Source organism: Salmo salar, chromosome 15 (assembly GCF_965601325.2).
Source record: "Salmo salar chromosome 15, fSalSal1, whole genome shotgun sequence".
Classification (NCBI taxonomy): domain Eukaryota; kingdom Metazoa; phylum Chordata; class Actinopteri; order Salmoniformes; family Salmonidae; genus Salmo; species Salmo salar.
In genome coordinates, this window is record NC_138305.1 from 45,513,811 (window position 1) to 45,533,282 (window position 19,472).

General features: G+C 43.5%; 1 protein-coding gene across 1 annotated transcript; it reads right to left on the reverse strand.

Moving 5' to 3' along the window:
* Positions 1-57: 57 nt before the first annotated feature.
* On the reverse strand, positions 58-18,148 carry LOC106571441 (tripartite motif-containing protein 54). Its single transcript, XM_014144547.3, has 9 exons — positions 17,830-18,148; positions 16,691-16,866; positions 11,751-11,928; positions 8,167-8,262; positions 7,660-7,893; positions 4,073-4,095; positions 3,579-3,715; positions 3,347-3,391; positions 58-637 (listed from the first exon to the last, which is right to left on the reverse strand). The coding sequence occupies exons 1-9, from the start codon at positions 17,998-18,000 to the stop codon at positions 609-611; spliced, it is 1,089 nt and encodes a 362-aa protein (XP_014000022.3). The 5' UTR covers positions 18,001-18,148; the 3' UTR covers positions 58-608.
* Between the last annotated feature and the right edge of the window lie 1,324 nt (positions 18,149-19,472).

Below are 19,472 nucleotides of genomic sequence, written 5' to 3' on the forward strand. Positions count from 1 at the left end.
AGCTCTGGGTCAGGTTTGGTAGTGCAAACATTTCCTCAGAAAAGGAGAGGGAAGATATCACAATGAAATGTATGTTTATTTCTATAAAATGATGTAAACTATGACTAAAAAGTGCATATACTATACCATCGGAGCATTCAGTTCTCCTCATAACCTTTTAGAAGTGCAGCTTACAGCTGCTTCGGTCTCTATAATATTAGTCATACTTTTTTCTTCAAGGCACTTGTGGAACTCTTGTCAAAGTAAAGTTTGTTGAAGAGGAAGTAGCAGGATAATCACAAGCACTAGAAGGAGTGTTAGGTGAGGAAAAACAACAATATTCTTCCTACTTCACAACATGCACAATTCAAACCAACAGTGGGATACATTTCATTGGATTATACTTAGCTTATCAAATGTACACACAATACACAGGCTTTTGTACATATATCTGATGTGGGTGGCGAGGGAGGCCTTCAACTGTGTGATGTTTGAGCTTTATTCTCTATTGTAGATCTGTAATTCACTCAATGTAAATACTGTGGACAGCAAAACCAGTTGACAGCCGAATGGTAAAGGCAAACATCAATACTCTGGATGGATGTGCGCAGGGGATTACCATAAACCCTCTAAGTAGTCCTTTCTTGACTGGAAAAACCTTGATTAAAACAAAAGAGGAGATTGATTAATGTGAGTTGAGCATGACAATCTCATACCATCACCACTGTCTTCATTTCCTGTTGGACTGGGTCTATTTTTGAAGTCAAACATTAAACGGGGGCACCAAGTGGGAGAGGAGAGGACACTGTGTTTTGTCTCTTGACATGAATATACTATGACTCTCCTCATTACGTAGTGGAGGGAGATTCTCTGCTTCCGGCTGTTAGAGATTCTGTGTAATTGTGTTAATGTCCTTCGGAAATGTTACATTTGCTCCATAGTTTTAAGCAATGTCTACTATAGTTTCCCCTTAGATTCTATGAGTCAGAGATATGAAAACCCCACTCAGTTAACCCCTTCCAGTACTGTACATATCATGGAATTGGACATTCTGTATCATCCCTCAAGTAGTGTGAAGAATTATTGCTGGAACAGATTGTTGCCAGAAAACTGTGTCAACCTCAGATCACTGGTGGCCGTCAGACACCGATCAATCTCCATTCATAGTCAGGGAACTCTTGCTCTGGTGAGCGCGCACACACACACACCCCATCAATTACTCCCAGCTCTGTCTCGCCTCTCGTGTGTGTCCCCTCCCTCTCCATCCCTTCCCGCAATCAGAGGTCGACAGCCCCGGGGGAAACGTCAGCTCATGTGAGCACCCAGGCTCAGGGCCATATATCCACAACAACCCCAACCCCATCACAAGCAGGGTGGGCACTAGTTATTTATAACTATTATAAGTAATGACACGGGTTACAGAAACATGGCTCAGATCGGTGTGTGAGACACAGGAAAGGTCTATTCTTCACTACCTGTCAAGCTGAGGTCCCAACCCAAGGCACTAGGAGGCAGAGCTTTTTAACAGAGCTGAATGCCCAGTGTAAGGGTCATGATCTACAGTACCAGTCAAAAGTGTGGACACACCTACTCATTCCAGGGTTTTTCTTTATTTTCACTATTTTCTACATTGTAGAATAATAGTGAAGACATCAAAACTATTTAATAACACATATTGAATAATGTAGTAACCAACAAAGTGTTCAACAAATCTAAATATATTTTATATTTGAGATTCTTCAAAGTAGCCACCCTTTGCCTTGATGACAGCTTTGCACACTCTTGGCATTCTCTCAACTAGTCTTTGAGATATTAGTCTACTAGGGTTCTTACTTTGCGTTTTGGTGTACTGAAAAATACTCTGATGTCCGTCTTTTTTCTGCCATTTTTCTGCCATTTTTCTACCTGGTTGGCTACACACACACAGTATGTAGGTTATTTACAGTAGGAGATGGGCTTCTATCATCTTATCTTCTATCATTCTATATGGGCTTCGATCTAAAAGGTAGCTAGCAAATGTGAAACGGATTGCAGTGACAAGAGTTGACAGCTGTATGAGTTCACCATTTACACAACATATGCTGCAACCTTTTGTAATTTTAATCGTTTGTTTCATATTGGCTGGCTTCTAACAATAGCTGAATTTGCAAAGCTAGCGAGCACCAATTCAGTGGTGTTTGCTATAATCTTTGCTACCCGGGTTAAATAAAGGTGAAATAAAATATATAAATAAAAGTTCCCTTGCAACAATTTAGCTTTTGCAACGAGACCATTAAATATATTTAAAACAATGGTAGAAGAGAGTGTAGTTCTGTTCAGTTTATCGCTAACCTTATCACAGGGACTTTGAAGCACTAACTTACATGCATGCTGATCTTGGAATAAATTGACGATAGCAAAGATTCCATCTTTGACGACGCCACATAAATGGAATAGGTACTAGCTAGCTTAATAGTTAATATTTGCGCGCTAGCTCTGCATATTCAGCTAATGTGTGTGCGCGATTGACTGGATTAACCTCACGTCAGTTACGTGCATTGAGTGCCTTTCAGACAGTAGATACGACCTCTACGTTACCTAGCAAGCTAAGGAACTGGCAGTGGATCAAACCATTGTGAGGCAAAGGGTGGGGGGGTCGCAATCTTTTGAAACTTAAAAACGCACTATTAAGTGTCTATAATCAGCACAATTGCTTTCATTGCGTATTATTAATATTATTTAAATAACATAGTTATGTTTCAGTGATATATTGGGGGGGACAAATCATATTTTTCCCAGGATGGGGGGGTCGTGTCCCCCCCGTCCCCCGCGGGATTTCCGCCCCTGGTTTCTGGTTGAAACTTTAATCATGTATAAATAACAGGCCAGTCAACAACCACTCCTCCATCTCTCCCTAGAGTATCTGTCCGTGGCCATTCATAAAATGTGTACTTCTAGTTCATTAATCTCTGGCATGTTACAGTGATGCTGTGAGGACGAAGGGTCCCCTGGCCCTAGGATCATTACACTTTTGGAGGTAGCAAGGGAAATATGGAATTCATTTATCACTGAGAGGAGAAAGAATGCCTGGTCTCTCCATTTGAAATTAGTTGGCTGTGGGGTAAACAAGACAAGTGATCCATACATATTCTATATATGAAACACTTGATTTCAGCCTTTATGGCAATGTTTAAGACTGATGTCAGAAGGAACGATATACAGTATAACTATATTTAACAGCCTTTGTGTTTGAAGCCTAAACCTTGCAAATGTGTGTAAGGGAATAAAGCACGGGAGCAGCATAGCATGCTTTTTCTTTCTTTGACCCTTTTCAACTAGTATCGCCCATAGTCTACGTCCCCTGTTGCCAGCGATGCCAAGTCCTCACCAAGATCATAACCATCCTCCCCGTCCTTTTTCTGGAAACCTGCAACTACACAGAGAGCACCACATTAAGACAGACCAGCAAAAACAAGGGAAATAGCCTTGAACATGCAATGGAAAATAGTTTTGGGGTTAATGTTCGGAGCTGAACATGCGTCAGTGCCCTGAGGCTAGAGTCATGTATAGAGAAACATTAATGACCAAACTCTCCATATATGGTCATATTGTACAGCTACCTGAAGCCCTAACTGTGTTGAAGTCAATGGTCCTCAGCATGTCTGCCACATTCTCTGTGTTGATGACAAAATGGACCATGCTCTCGTAGCCCGGCTCTGGACATTCCATACTGGACACCTTGGCAGTGGTGCTGATCCTTAAAAGGACACAGTGGTGAGGTCACAGTTCAGAGACAAACAAATAGGAGGTGACAGACAGCGATGGATGGCAACGTCCTCTGTACCCCTGTGGCTGGTAGTGACGCAGGCTGGTTGGGTCTGCTCGATAACTCTACAGGTGGAGAGCTTCATTATAATGTATTAGCTAGCAGCAGCCAGCAATCAGACATAACTGCAAATCACACGCATCTTCTATGCAGTTACTTTAGCTTTACAGTCAATGCAATTGGTGTGTTTGTGTTAGTGAATGTAATGCAATTTGTGACTTTCCAGCTAAACACACCATATGAAGCAGAATGGAACACTAAACAGACGAAAACAAGAATTTGACTTACTGTTTAAATATATCCTTGATGCTCTGTGGAGAAAAGAAATGATGGGTAGGATATTGCATTTAGTTTCATTTCCAGCACTTAATTTCGGAGGTCAATTAGTGCTATATCTAAACCAGAATGAGTTTAAAACATGCACCTGCCACCATCCTAGCACTCGCTGCTAGCGCTACCTGTAAACTGGATGACTAAACCAACGGCTTGCAAGCATGAACAATGAGGGAGTTGAATAAAGAGACACTTCAGTTATGAGCTTTACTCAATCTGTAGCTCTTTATAGAGCCAGGGACCTGAGTGGAGGACAGGAGTAGAGCCAGGGACCTGAGTGGAGGAGAGGACTGCTGGATGAATGGATGACATGAATGGTACCATCTATCTCTCGCCTAGCTGGGGTTTTAACTACCGGCTGTCTGTAGCAGGAGTACGTCATCCAACCTGGCACTGTTCCAAGGACAGTATTGATGGCCAGGGGGCCAGAGGTCAAAGAATGAGGCAGGTGTCAGTAAACGACAGCAACAAAAAAAACATAATTTGTTGCCAGCAGTACAGTTACAGTCACGAACGGTCTGGATAACATAAAAACCGCCAAACCAACTCTGCTAGGGCGAGTAAATTCATAAATTATTCTGCGCGCTGGCACACTCAGACAGGAGTGTTCTGAAATCGGAGTAGATAGCCAGAATTAACAATGTCCATTGAGAACGCACAACAACTATACAACTAAGAATGATGTGAACAATCAAGTCAATAGAAGTTGGGTAGTTAGATAGCATATAGTTAATATACTGCTTGTCAAGTTCGATGTATTATTAGTAACCAACTAACGTTAGATAACTAGCTAACATAACGGTAAATACTGCTGTGTAACGCTACTCTGTTCGTAAGGATAGCAAGCTAACTAACTGTCAGCCAACATAACGTGTAACGTAACTTATTTGTAAAGTCAATACTTTATTACATTGCTCAACATGTTCTTTACATTTGTCATAATTAGTTAATTAAAACAATGAATTTGTATGCGCTCTCGTCAGACTTCGCCTGCATATTTTCCGGCATTTATTTCTAATCTGAAAACGTTGTGAAGCGACGCCCATTTTCTGAAGAATTGCATTATGGGCCCTAAGAGCACGGAAATAGTATCCACTGCGTGTATACAGTACCAGTCAAAAGTTTGGACATCCCTACTCGTTCCAAGGTTTTTCTTTAGTTTTACTATTTTCCACATTGTAGAATTATAGTGAAGACATCAAAACTATGAAATAACACATATGGAATCATGTAGTAACCAAAAAAGTGTTAAATAAATGAAAATATATTCTTCAAAGTAGCCACCCTTTGCCTTGATGACAGCTTTGCACACTCTTGGCATACTCTCAACCAGCTTCACTAGGTAGTCACCTGTAAGGCATTTCAATTAACAGGTGTGCCATGTTAAAAGTTAATTTGTGGAATTTCTGTCATTCTTAATACGTTTGAGCCAATCAGCTGTGTTGTGACAAGGTAGAGTTGTTATACAGAAGATAGCCCTATTTGGTGAAAGACAAAGTCCATATTATGGCAAGAACAGCTCAAATAAGCAAAGAAAAACGACAGTCCATCATTACTTTAAGAAATTTAGGTCAGTCAATACGGAAAATGTCAAGAACTTTGAAAGTTTCTTCAAGTGCAGTCGCAAAAACCATCAACCGCTATGATGAAACTGGCTCTCATGAGGACCGTCACAGGACAGGAAGACCCTGAGTTACCTCTGGTGCATAGGATAAGTTTATTAGAGTTACCAGCCTCAGAAATTGCAGCCCAAATAAATGCTCAGACACATCTCAACATCAACTGTGCAGAGGAGACTGCGTGAATTAGGCATTCATGGTCGAATTGCTGCAAAGACACTACTACTAAAGGACACCAATAAGAAGAAGAGACTTGCTTGGGCCAAGAAACACGAGCAATGGACATTAGACCGGTGGAAATCTGTCCTTTGGTCTGATGAGTCAAAATTTGAGATTTTTGGTTCCAACCGCCATGTCTTTGTGAGACGCAGAGTAGGTGAACGGATGATCTCCGCATGTGTGGTTCCCACTGTGAAGCACGGAGGACGAGGTGTGATGGTGTGGGAGTGCTTTGCTGGTGACACTGTCTGTGATTTATTTAGAATTCAAGGCACATTTAACCAGCATGGCTACCACAGCATTCTGCAGTGATACGCCATCCCATCTGGTTTGCGCTTATTGGGACTATCATTTGTTTTTCAACAGAACAATGACCCAACACACCTCCAGGCTGTGTACGGGCTATTTGACCAAGAAGGAGAGTGCATCAGATGACCTGGCCTCCACAGTCACCCGACCGCAACCCAATTGAGATGGTTTGGGATGAATTGGACCGCAGAGTGAGGGAAAAGCGGCCAACAAGTGACAGCAACTCCTTCAAGACTGTTGGAAAAGCATTCCAGGTGAAGCTCGAGAGAATGCCAAGTGTATGCAATGCTGTCATCAAGGCAAAGAATGGCTATTTTGAAGAATCTCAAATATAATATATATTTTGATTTGGCTACTTTGAAGAATATATTTTCATTTATTTAACACTTTTTTGGTTACCACATGATTCCATATGTGTTATTTCATAGTTTTGACGACTTCACTATTATTCTACAATGTAGATAATAGTAAAAATAAAGAAAAAACCTGGAATGAGTAGGTGTGTCCAAACCTTTGACTGGTACTGTACTTCCTATTTTGGTGAATTTAGTACGACATCCGGTAGCTTTTAGCATACTAACTCTATCCATACTATGACCAATAAGCATACTACATAATGAATTTACGTCACAAATAGTATGGTTAGTGCGGTTAGTATGTGTATTCGAACACAGCTAACATATTTTCCTTTTCCTTTCTGTAACATGATTCTAATCTGTGCAAGGTTGATGGTCACTAGCCTTGTATGCTAAACCAGAATGTTATGGACAGTTCTCCTATCTGCTGATAGTGTTGGTGCCAGTCTAAAGGTGTCTTTTCCGAGGACACACTGGTTATTATTCTGTGAGACTGTGTGATTCACTGCTTTGTGTTATGTCTTTAGTTATGCGTTTCCAGAACATATGATTAGGATATGAGGGCCTGCTTAGAGAGGCTCGTGAGACATCTGCTCTGCTTTCGTGCAGGAGGTATCTCCCTGTTGCAACTTGTATTAAACCACATATATTTTGGATTTACTTTACCAATGACTGCTCTCCCTTTCACCTGGAAATTCCTCTTTACAGTGTGCGATCAGAGATCCACAGGACCAGAGTTCCCAGAGACATTGATCACACAACTGATCCTATTACAGTCCTTTGTGGAGGGTCCCCTGACTCATAGGCTACCTGTAGGGCTACTGATCCTAAGACAGTGAAACATTAGCTACCTGCAGGAACACTGATCCTCGTCCAGTTTACAAGGGCTGAAACAGGCAACTTTTCTGCTCAAGAAGTTACATCTAAAGTTACATCTGACCGTTATTCTATTCCATTACATGACATACTGGTACATACCCTTGGTCCAGTTACTGAGGCCAGACAGGTTCAGTGCTAGTGTCATATCCATAGTGCCTACCTGTAGGAACACAGCCATCTGTGGTTCCTCCATGGACTGGATGGCTGTCTCCACCAGCTTGACGGCACCCTCCAGGTGGTCTCCATGGCGACGCATGAGGGAACGGATGTAGTCCAGCTTGTCATCCTGCTGGCGGCTGATCATCCCCACCAACTCCTTCTTCCTCTCCTCCAGGATGGCATACAGCCCGTCAAACTTATCACACAGACTCTGCTTCTGACGACGGCCGTTCTCCTGCACACAGACACCCATTGGTAACACCTAATAATAACTTGAATAAGCCCTTATACATTTTTTCTATATATATATATATATATATATATATATATATATATATATATATATATATATATTTATAGTTTATAAATAATGTATTAATACTTCTTGATGCTAGTTATTACAATACAACAGGTTTTTTTTTCACAGTGATGTGTGTGGTGACTCCACAGTGAGCTTTGTGACTGTAAAGCGAGAGGTCTGAGTGGTTGTAGTGGGTGACATTCTCACCTGGATGGACCTGCAGGTCTCCTCCATCTGAGAGAGGAGGGCCTGGATACGGTCGTTCCCAGCCACCAAGATGGCGATGCCGTCACTCAGCTCCGTCTGCAGCCAATCAACATAGCATGACGGGTTAATGTCTGTATTCACTTCACCAGTGGTCACCAAACCCTAATCGAGGAGGGCTATAGGAAATTAAGGCTTTTGTTCCATCCTGAAGGCTTTTGTTCCATCCCTCAGCTGACACTTTAGGTAGTAGTTCACACAATTGTGATGATAGATTGAAGATTTAAATATCGAAAGTGTTATGTTTTTAACAATGTATAAAACATTAGCTGAAGTTGAAGTTGCTCATTATCCTTCCTCGTCTGTATTTGTAATGAATGATTCATAGTGAGCGAGGGAGCATTGAATGCAAGGCACATTTGTCACCAAAGCCACCTGATGTTATAGTCCGTTCAAACATACTTCTTTTAGCTTATGAAAGTAGATACAGCAAATATGTAACGTGTATGTATCATGTTTGTGTGGGTGCCTTCCCCTTCAGTATTACTCAACAGCCAGACACATTATCCATCCTTAACAAGCGACCTTCCCTTTGATATTAGTCACCGTTCACTTAGATCCTGTACAGGAAAGTTACACTCTTAGAAAAAAAAGGTGCTATCTAGAACCTAAAAGGGTTCTTTGGCTGTCCCCATAGGAGAACCCTTTGAATAACAATACTGAACAAAAATATAAATGCAACATGCAACAATTTCAACAATTTTACTGAGTTGCAGTTCATACAAGGAAATCAGTCAATTTAAATAAATAACTTAGGTCCTAATCTATGGATTTCACATGACTGGCAGGGGCGCATCCATGGGTGGGCCTGGGAAGGAATAGGCCCACCCACTTGGGATCCAGGCCAATCTGAATGAGTTTTTCCCCACAAAAGGGCTTTATTACAGACAGAAATATTCCTCAGTTTCATCAGCTGTCCGGATGGCTGGTCTCAGACAATCCTGCAGGTGAAGAAGCCGGATGTGGAGCTCCTGGGTTGGCATGGTTAGACGTGGTCTGCGCTTGTGAGGCTAATTGCACGTACTGCCAAATTCTCTTAAATAACGTTGGAGGCAGCTTATGGTAGAGAAATTAACATTAAATTATCTGGAAACAGCTCTGGTGGACATTTCCGCCTCTGGTGGACATGTACGCTTCCTCAAAACTTGACACATCTGTGGCATTGCGTTGTGTGACATAACTGCACATTTTAGAGTGGACTTTTACTGTCCCCAGTACAAGGTCCACCTGTGTAATGCTCATGCTGTTTAATCAGCTTCTTGATTTGCCACACCTGTCAAGTGGATGGATTATCTTGGCAAAGGAGAAATGCTCAGTAACAGGGATGTAAACAAATTTGTGCACAAAATGTGAGAGAAATAAGCTTTTTGTGTATATGTAAAATGTTGTATATCTTTTATTTCAGCTTATGAAACATGGGACCAACACTTTGCATGTTGCATTCATATTTTTGTTCAGTATGTTTTTGGTTCTTTTTCAGTTTCATATACAGTGCATTCGGAAAGTATTCAGACCCCTTGACTGTTTCACATTTTGTTATGTTACAGCCTTATTCTAAAATGGATTAAATAAAACAAATCCTCATCAATTTACACACAACATCCCATAACGACAAAGCGAAAACAGGTTTTTAGAAATTTTTGCAAATGTATTAAAAATAAAAAACATAAATACCTTATCTACTTAAGTATTCAGACCCTTTACTATGAGACTCAAAATTGAGCTCAGATGCATCCTGTTTCCATTGATGATCTTTGAGATGTGTCTACAACTTGATTGGAGTGCACCTGTGGTAAATTCATTTGATTGGACATGATTTGGAAAGGCACATACCTGTCTAAATAAGGTCCCACAGTTGAAAATGCATGTCAGAGCAAAAACGAAGCCATGAGGTCGAAGGAATTGTCTGTAGAACTCCAAGACAGGATTGTGTCGAGGCACAGATCTGGGGAAGGGTACCAAAAAATGTCTGCAGTATTGAAGGTCCCCAAGAACACAGTGGCATCCATCATTCTTAAATGGAAGAAGTTTGGAACCACCAAGACTCTTCCTAGAGCTGGCCGCCTGGCCAAACTGAGCAATCGGGGGAGACGGGCCTTGGTCAGGGAGGTCCCCAAGAACCCGATGGTCACTCTGACAGAGCTCCAGAGTCCCTCTGTGGAGATGGGAGAACCTTCAAGAAGGACAACCATCTATGCAGCACTCCACTAATCAGGTCTTTATGGTAGAGTGGCCAGACGGGAGCCACTACACAGTAAAAAGCTTGGAGTTTGCCAAAAGCCACCTAAATGACTCGCAGACCATGAGAAACAAGATTCTCTGGTCTGATAAAACCAAGATTGAACTATTTGGCCTGAATGCCAAGTGTCACGTCTGGAGGAAACCTGGCACCATCACTACGGTGAAGCATGGTGGTAGCAGCATTATGCTATGGGGATGTTTTTCAGTGGCAGGGACTGGGAGACTAGTCAGGATCGAGGGAAAGATAAACGGAGCAAAGTATAGAGAGATCCTTGATCCAGAGCACTCAGGACTTTAGGACTTTAGACTGGGGTGAAGGTTCACCTTCCAACAGGACAACATTCCTAAGCACAAGACAACGCAGGACAAGTCTATGAATGTCCTTGAGGGGCCCAGCCAGAGCCTGGACTTGAAACCGATCGAACATCTCTGGAGAGACCTGAAAATAGCTGTGCAGCGACGCACCACGTCAAACCTGACAGAGCTTGACAGGATCTTCAGAGAAGAATGGGAGAAGATCACTCAAGGTGCCACAGGTACTTCAACAAAGTACTGAGTAAAGGGTCTGAATAAGTTTGTATATGTGATATTTCAGTTTTTTATTTTTAATCATTTTGCAAGAATGTTTAAAAACCTGTTTTTGCTTTGTCATTATTGGGTATTGTGTGTCGATCGATGAGGGGAAAAAACTATTAATCCATTTTAGAATAAGGCTGTAACGTAAGAAAATGTGGAAAAAGTCAAAGGGTCTGAATACTTTCCAAATGCACTGTATATACAATCTTAGTTGTCGTCGTGCCAGCAGGTTGACAGGGTCATGTGTTTGTGTGTGCGGTGAGATGAAACCCCGCAGGGTAGCCACAACTCAACACATCTGTCTGCTGTCACTACACTTAGCACTCAAAGACAAACCATCCACACACACACACACACACACACACACACACACACACACACACACACACACACACACACACACACACACACACACACACACACACACACACACACACACACACACACACACACACACACACACACATACTCTTTAGATAAGGCAGATCACATACACACACTGGCTCTACACTTTAAATAACATTCAAATCTCTCTCTGGGGGACGTAATGAATACAGACAGTGTTATAGCTATTATATTGGATAATTACGTTTCAGAATAAGGACGATATAACAGACAGACAGACTACCAGAAAGGAAGACAGACAGATATAGAGATATTGAGTGACATCACAATCAGACCCTTGGCCTTGACTCAGGGTGCTCCATTACCTTCTGTCTCTTGTAGACGTTCTGCAGGGGGGCCACCTCACAGTCCTTGTGCTGGCCAAACACTTTACACATGGAGCAGGTGGGCGTCTCACAGCTCAGGCAGTAGATGTTGATCTTCTCTTCGTCATGCTCCTCACACATCAGCTGTTGCTGCTCCACCTTGGTGGGGTTCAGGGGCCTGCAGGGACACAGAAGTAAAGGGACAGCCTCGGAAACACACACACAAGCACACATCCAGTACGCATGCATACATGCGCACAGACCAATGTGCATATGCACACACACTTTATTTGGCTCTTCTGTCAATGGCACAGGAAATGGGAGCAGCTCTCATGGCTTCAGATAACCCAGAAGGCATTGGGGGAATTGTACTACTATTGACCATTCATATTATCTCTAGAGGAATAGCCTACACATAGATATAGAACAATTTACACATTTGATAAAAGGCATTGAGGAATATCATGTTGAGGGAAACTTGCTCATATAGCTCAAATTGGTGTTACAGACCAAAAGCACTTCCCTTGACGTAACAATATAATCTTTAACCTTTATTGTGTCAAGACAAGGCCTGAACAAGCTGTGATATTGCTGCTACAGGTTTCTAAATGATATCAACACTGGAAAAGACTGCCACCTAGTGGCCTTCTATATAAAATGAGAATGACCCTGGCCTTACGTTCAACACTGGTTTAACTCTTACCCTAACCCCTCTAAATAGGGCTCCCCCACCTCCAAATTCCAAATGTATCCAAATTTAACCATGATATAGTGAAAAATATCAGATATTCACTAGGATAACCCAGTGCCACAAGCGTGTTAATCCTCGCAAGGCTGCCGGCCCAGACGGCATCCCTAGCCACATCCTCAAAGCATGCGCCGACCAGCTGGCTGCTTACCGCCCCAATAGATCCATAGACGATGCAATCGCCATCACACTGCACACTGCCCTATCCCATCTAGACAATACATATGTAAGAATGCTGTACATTGACTATAGCTTAGCATTCAACACCATAGTACCCTCCAAGCTCATCATTAAGCTCGAGGACCTGGGATTGAACCCCGCCCTGTGCAACTGGGTCATGGACTTCCTGATGGGCTGCCCCCAGGTGGTGAAGGTAGGAACCAACACCTCCACTTCGCTGATCCTCAACACTGGGGCCCCACAAGGGTCCGTGCTCAGTCCCCTCCTGTACTCCCTGTTTACCCATGACTGTGTGACCAAGCACGCCTCCAACTCAATCATCAAGTTTGCAGATGACACAACAGTAGTAGGCATGATACCAACAATGACGAGACATCCTACAGGGAGGAGGTGAGGGCTCTGGGAGTGTGGTGCCAGTAAAATAACTTCTCACTCAACGTCAACAAAACAAAGGAGATGATCGTGGACTTCAGGAAACAGCAGAGGGAGCACGCCTCTATCCACATCGACGGGACCACAGTGGAGAAGGCGGAAAGCTTCAAGTTCCTTGGCATACACATCACTGACAAACTGAAATGGCCCATTAACACAGACAGTGTGGTGAAGAAGGCGCAACAGCGCCTCTTCAACCTCAGGAGGCTGAAGAAATTTGGCTTGTCACCTAAAACCCTCATAAACTTCTACAGATGCACAATCAAGAGCATCCTGTCGGGCTGTATCACCACTTGGTACGGCAACTGCAACGTCCGCAACCCCAGGGCTTTCCAGAGGGTGCCCAAAGCATCACCAGGGGCAAACTACCTGCCCTCCAGGACACCTACAGCACCTGATGTCACAGGAAGGCCAAAAAGATCATCAAGGACAACAACCACCTTGGCCACTGCCTGTTCACTCCGCTATCATCCAGAAGGCGTGGTCAGTACAGGTGCATCAAAGCTTGGACCGAGAGACTGGAAAACAGCTTCTATCTCAAGACCATCATACTGTTAAATAGCCATCACTAGCACAGAGAGGCTGCTGCCTATATATATAGACTTGAAATCACTGGCCACTTTAATAAATGGAACACTAGTCCCTTTAATAATGTCTACATATCTTGCATTACCCATCTCATATGTATATACTGTATCCTATACTATTCTACTGTATCTTATTATATGCCTCTCTGACATTGCTCGTCTAGAATATTTTTATATTCTTAATTCCATTCCTTTACTATATTTGTGTGTATTGGGTATATGTTGTGTAATTGTTAGATATTACTTGTTAGATACAGTTGAAGTCGGAAGTTTACATACACCTTAGCCAAACACATTTAAACTCAGTTTCTCACAATTCCTGACATTCAATCCTAGTAAAAATTCCCTGTCTTAGGTCAGTTAGGATCACCACTTTATTTTAAGAATGTGAAATGTCAAAATAATAGTAGAGAGAATGATTTATTTCATCTTTTATTTCTTTCATCACATTCCCAGTGGGTCAGAAGTTTACATACACTCAATTAGTATTTGGTAGCACTGCCTTTAAATTGTTTAACCTTGGTCAAACGTTTCGGGTAGCCTTCCACAGGCTTCCCACAATAAGTTGGGTGAATTTTGGCCCATTCCTCCTGACAGAGCTGGTGTAACTGAGTCAGGTTTGTAGGCCTCCTTGCTCGCACATACGTTTTCAGTTCTCCCCACAAATTTTCTATAGGATTGAGATCGGGGCTTTGTGATGGCCACTCCAATACCTTGACTTTGTTGTCCTTAAGCCATTTTGCCACAACTTTGTAAGTATGCTTGGGGTCATTGTCCATTTGGAATACCCATTTGCGACCAAGCTTTAACTTCCTGACTGATGTCTTGAGATGTTGCTTCAGTATATCCACATAATTTTCCTGCCTCATGATGCCATCTATTTTGTGAAGTGCACCAGTCCCTCCTGCAGCAAAGCACCCCCACAATATGATGCTGCCACCCCCATGCTTCACGATTGGGATGGTGTTCTTGGGCTTGCAAGCCTCCCCCTTTTTCCTCCAAACATAACGATGGTCATTATGGCCAACAGTTCTATTTTTGTTTCATCAGACCAGAGGACATTTCTCCAAAAAGTACGATCTTTGTCCCCATGTGCAGTTGCAAACTGTAGTCTGGAATATTTATGCCGGTTTTGGAGCAGTGGCTTCTTCCTTGCTGAGCGGCCTTTCAGGTTATGTCTATATAGGACTCGTTTTACTGTGGATAGAGATACTTTTGTACCTGTTTCCTCCAGCATCTTCACAAGGTCCTTTGCTGTTGTTCTGGGATTGATTTGCACTTTTCGCACCAAAGTACGTTTTTCTCTAGAAGACAGAACGCGTCTCCTTCCTGAGCGGTATGACGGCTGCGTGGTCCCATGGTGTTTATACTTGCGTACTATTGTTTGTACAGATGAACGTGGTACCTTCAGTCGTTTGGAAATTGCTCCCAAGGATGAAACAGACTTGTGGAGGTCTACAACATTTTTTCTGAGGTCTTGGCTGATTTCTTTAGATTTTCCCACGATGTCAAGCAAAGAGGCACTGAGTTTGAAGGTAGGCCTTGAAATACATCCACAGGTACACCTCTAATTGACTCAAATGATGTCAACTAGCCTATCAGAAGCTTCTAAAGCCAGGACATCATTTTTTTGAATTTTCCAAGCTGTTTAAAGGCACAGTCAACTTAGTGTATGTACACTTCTGACCCACTGGAATTGTGATACAGTGGATTATAAGGGAAATAATCTGTCTGTAAACAATTGTTTGAAAAATGACTTGTGTCATGCACAAAGTAGATGTCCTAACCAACTTGCCAAAACTATAGTTTGTTAACAAGAAATTTGTGGAGTGATTGAAAATGAGTTTTAATGACTCCAACCTAAGTGTATGTGTCACGTCCTGACCAGTATAAGGGTTATTTGTTATTGTAGTTTGGTCAGGACGTGGCAGAGGGTATTTATTTTATGTGGTTCGGGGTGGTGTTTTTGTAGAAGGGTATTTGATTTATGTATTCCGGGGTTTTTGGGCACTGTTCCTTGTTAATGTATTTCTATGTTTAGTCTAGTTAGTTGTATTTCTATGTTTAGGTTAATGGGGGGTTGGACTCTCAATTGGAGGCAGGTGCTTGCTCGTTGCCTCTGATTGAGAGTCCTATATATGGGTAATTGTTTGGTGTAGTGTTTGTGGGAGATTGTTTCTTGTTTAGCGTGTGTGAGCCTAACGAGACTGTTTTGTTGATCGTGAGTATCGTTGTTTATGATTTTTGGTGTTCACTTTTGAGTTAAATAAACGTAAAGATGAGCATCCACATTCCTGCTGCATTTTGGTTCTCCTTTCCCGACGACAACCGTGACAGTATGTAAACTTCCGACTTCACCTGTATTACTGCACTGTCAGAGCTAGAAGCACAAGCATTTCACTTCACCTGCAATAACATCTGCTAAACACGTGTATGTGACCAATAAAATGTGATTTGATTTGATCTATGCTACTCACAACCACCCCCCCAGATACACTCGTCTGTATCTGTGTCAATGCTACAAGAGGATGGTTCTCCTGTTTACCGCTCCATCGAGGCAGGGATAAAGTGTGCTAGTTACAGCAACAACATGGAGGACACCGCCAGAGACTGATGTTTCTATATTCCTGGTTTGTTAACATGACGCAGCTGATGAACACACACAGACACGCTAGTGACACCATTAGAGTAAAATCAGATGCCTAGGTCTTTGCACCACTGACTGCCCAGGGCCTGTGGCATGAGAGGTGAAACTGGAAGCAATATTTCATGGCTGAGTTCACATAGGGTTGTAGCAGTAGTACACCCCTTGTGCTCATGGCTTTTGTTGACATGCCATGTCCTTAAGTCAACAGAGGTCAGCACAGCAGAAGTGTGTGTTGTATGGCAAAACTGTATGGATAATGTTGACATTTGGTGAGCATTCTGGTTCTAGTGGATGCTTACAGAAGCTAGTCACGTACCCCTCACAGACCCACGCACACAACACTGACCTGCTGGACTCTTCTTGTTTGTAGATGTCTATGATGTTCTCTACTAGCAGGTTCCTCTGTAGGCCATACACACCATGGCGGTCCAACACTGCCTCATGACGACATGATGGGCAGCGGAAACGACCCCCTGTGGACATGGACTTGGACCCCCGAGACTGCCACAGGGGGTTGGCAGCCTGGGAGGGGAGAGGGGGGAAAGGGATGAGGAGGAGGGGGGGTAGTGGAGTCAAATGGTAAAGCATCACTCTCACTGGGGGTGTTGAAGAGTTAAGGGAGGATATGGACAACAGCTGTTTGACACAGAAATGTTGTCTACTGAAGGGAAACCAAAATATGATTCTGCACTGAGGAGTGCTTAAGACTGGGTACAGGCCCAAACATTGAGTTACATACCTCTTAAAGGTCCTAAAGGTGACATGATATCAAGAAGACTAACCTTGTTAGACACTTTAACCAGGATGGACCCACAACAAATGATCAAGTCAGTCAGTGTGAGGAACCTTTCACACAGAAACTAAAGTTTATCTACAGAGCCACTGATCCATCCACCCACCACTAAATATTGAGCGGAGATGATCCTCCACAGTCAATACTTTATGATAAAGACCTCAACATAAAGGGATGAAGGCTTGACACTATAGACTGCTATGAATATTGAGGAAGGCTAAATGGTTCACACCATCTTCCATAAATACATCTAATATATCCTGTCGTGATCTTTGATAAGTAGACCATTGGAATACTGTTTCCACTTTCCACTAATGGCCTGGGCCTGAGAGGCAGACCATGTTACATCCTCTCCTACAGGACTGAGGCAGCTGTTGGAGTCTCCCATATCTGAATGGCTCCTCCAGTTCAAACAGTGACCTGAGGGGTTCAACAGGACCAAAGATATATGCAGGGGTCCCCAATTACTTTCAGCAGCAGGCCAATTTTTTTCTTGAGCGGATGGTCGGAGGGCTGGCCCAACGCTCTTAACTGCTAGCTACCTGCCACCCCATAAAACATGTACTCCGCTCAGCACCTGTAAAAACTTGAATCAGGGCTCCAAAATCACAGACCACTGCTGGACCACTAATTGACCACACATGGCCTCAGGACAGGAGAGTGATGAAAAAAAACGTCCGCCCCCCTTTTACCTGGAAGACGTCATTGGCACACTTCCTGCAGAGGTTGTGCTGGCAGGGCAGTATGACCACAGGCTTGGTGAACATCTCCAGGCAGATGGGGCAGATGAGCTGCTTCTCCAAGTTATCCATGGTGCTAGACTCCCTGAGATGGCCAGGTTTGTAGCCCAGTGCAAAGTTCATCCCAAACACTGGTCTGGAGCTGACACTGTGAAGCTCTCTGAAGGTCTGATGCTCTATGAAGCCCTCAAGAAGAAAGAACTGGGAACCTTCCTGTGCCTCTCTTCTCGATCTTTCTGTTCCTCTATCACTCTATCCCTCGATCTCTCTGTCTGTCTCTCCTCCAGCGTAAAGACCCTCCCTGCCATGGAAATATATTTAGCCTTTGTTTGTTATGGGTCAGGTTACTATCCAAATTGCATGCCACTCTGGACCATGGGATTCCTAACCCCAGACCCACAGCACAAACCAGGGGTGTGTTAGGAGGGAGAGATTCCGCTGTCCATTTTTATGTCTGCAGTAAACTGATTGGAAGACAGACAGGCAGGCCCGTGCAGGCACACACACACACACACACACACACACACACACACACACACACACTGGAATATTCAGTAGGGTGGGGGTGTATTAGAGGCCCCTGAGTCACTGGTCATGAGAGGGATTGCTGGTGCCGATGACGAGGCACTAAAAATGTAACACAACGTCAATAACACAACACCAATCTAATGCCTGCTGTACGCAGGCCAGTCCGGAGGCGGTCACTCACTGCTATTGGCATCACAACAAACACGACTCCACTCCACACTACATGGTGTTGTGCTATTAGTAAATTAGTCAAAACCATTACTTGAGCAATGGGCAACAATTATAAGGCGCCCTACCGGTATGTTATTATCAATAGATACCCCAGGGAATAGCAGGCCCATGTGAATTATGTTCATCTGAAAATGTTCTACTTCAACTTCAACCTGCTCAATGTGCGTTATATGAAAAAGTATTATCAGTGATGGATATTCAAAAGATCTAAGCTGGGATGTGAGCCCATAAGAAAAAGGCTCAACCCGGAAATACTTTCTCTGACCCCCACCTTCTGACCAGTGGCCCATGACCCTCAACCCTCCACTTCCTGGTTACTTTTTTTTTTACCCCTTTTTCTCCCCAATTGGTAATTACAGTCTTGTCCTATCTCTGCAAAACCCGTATGGACTCGGGAGAGGCGAAGGTCGAGAGCCATGGGTCCTCAGAAACCCGACCCTGCCAAGCCGCACTGCTTTTTGACACACTGCTCACTTAACCCGGAGCCAGCCGCACCAATGTGTCGGAGGAAACACTGTACACCTGGCGACCGTGGCAGCTTGCAGGCACCCGGCCCGCCACAAGGAGTCGCTAGAGTATGATGGGACAAGGACATCCCGGCCAGCCAAACCCTCCCCTAACCCGGACGATGCTGGGCCAATTGTGCGCCAACTCATGGGTCTCCCGGTCACGGCCGGCTGGGGTTGAACCCGGGTCAGTAGTGATGCCTCAAGCACTGAGATGCAGTGCCTTAGACCACTGCACCACTCGGGAGGCCCCAACTTCCTGGTTACTTAACAATTGAGGTCAATGCTGAGGTAAGGTTGAGCTATAGAGATAGATAGAGGACTCATCTT

Coding starts and splice junctions, on each gene's coding strand:
- LOC106571441 (XM_014144547.3), bottom strand. CDS start 18,000: ATGAACTTTGCACTGGGCTACAAACCTGGCCATCTCAGGGAGTCTAGC. Junction 8,263..11,750: donor ACGTCTACAAGAGACAGAAG/GTAATGGAGCAC, acceptor GATTGGCTGCAG/ACGGAGCTGAGTGACGGCAT. Junction 7,894..8,166: donor AGACCTGCAGGTCCATCCAG/GTGAGAATGTCA, acceptor GTCTGTGTGCAG/GAGAACGGCCGTCGTCAGAA.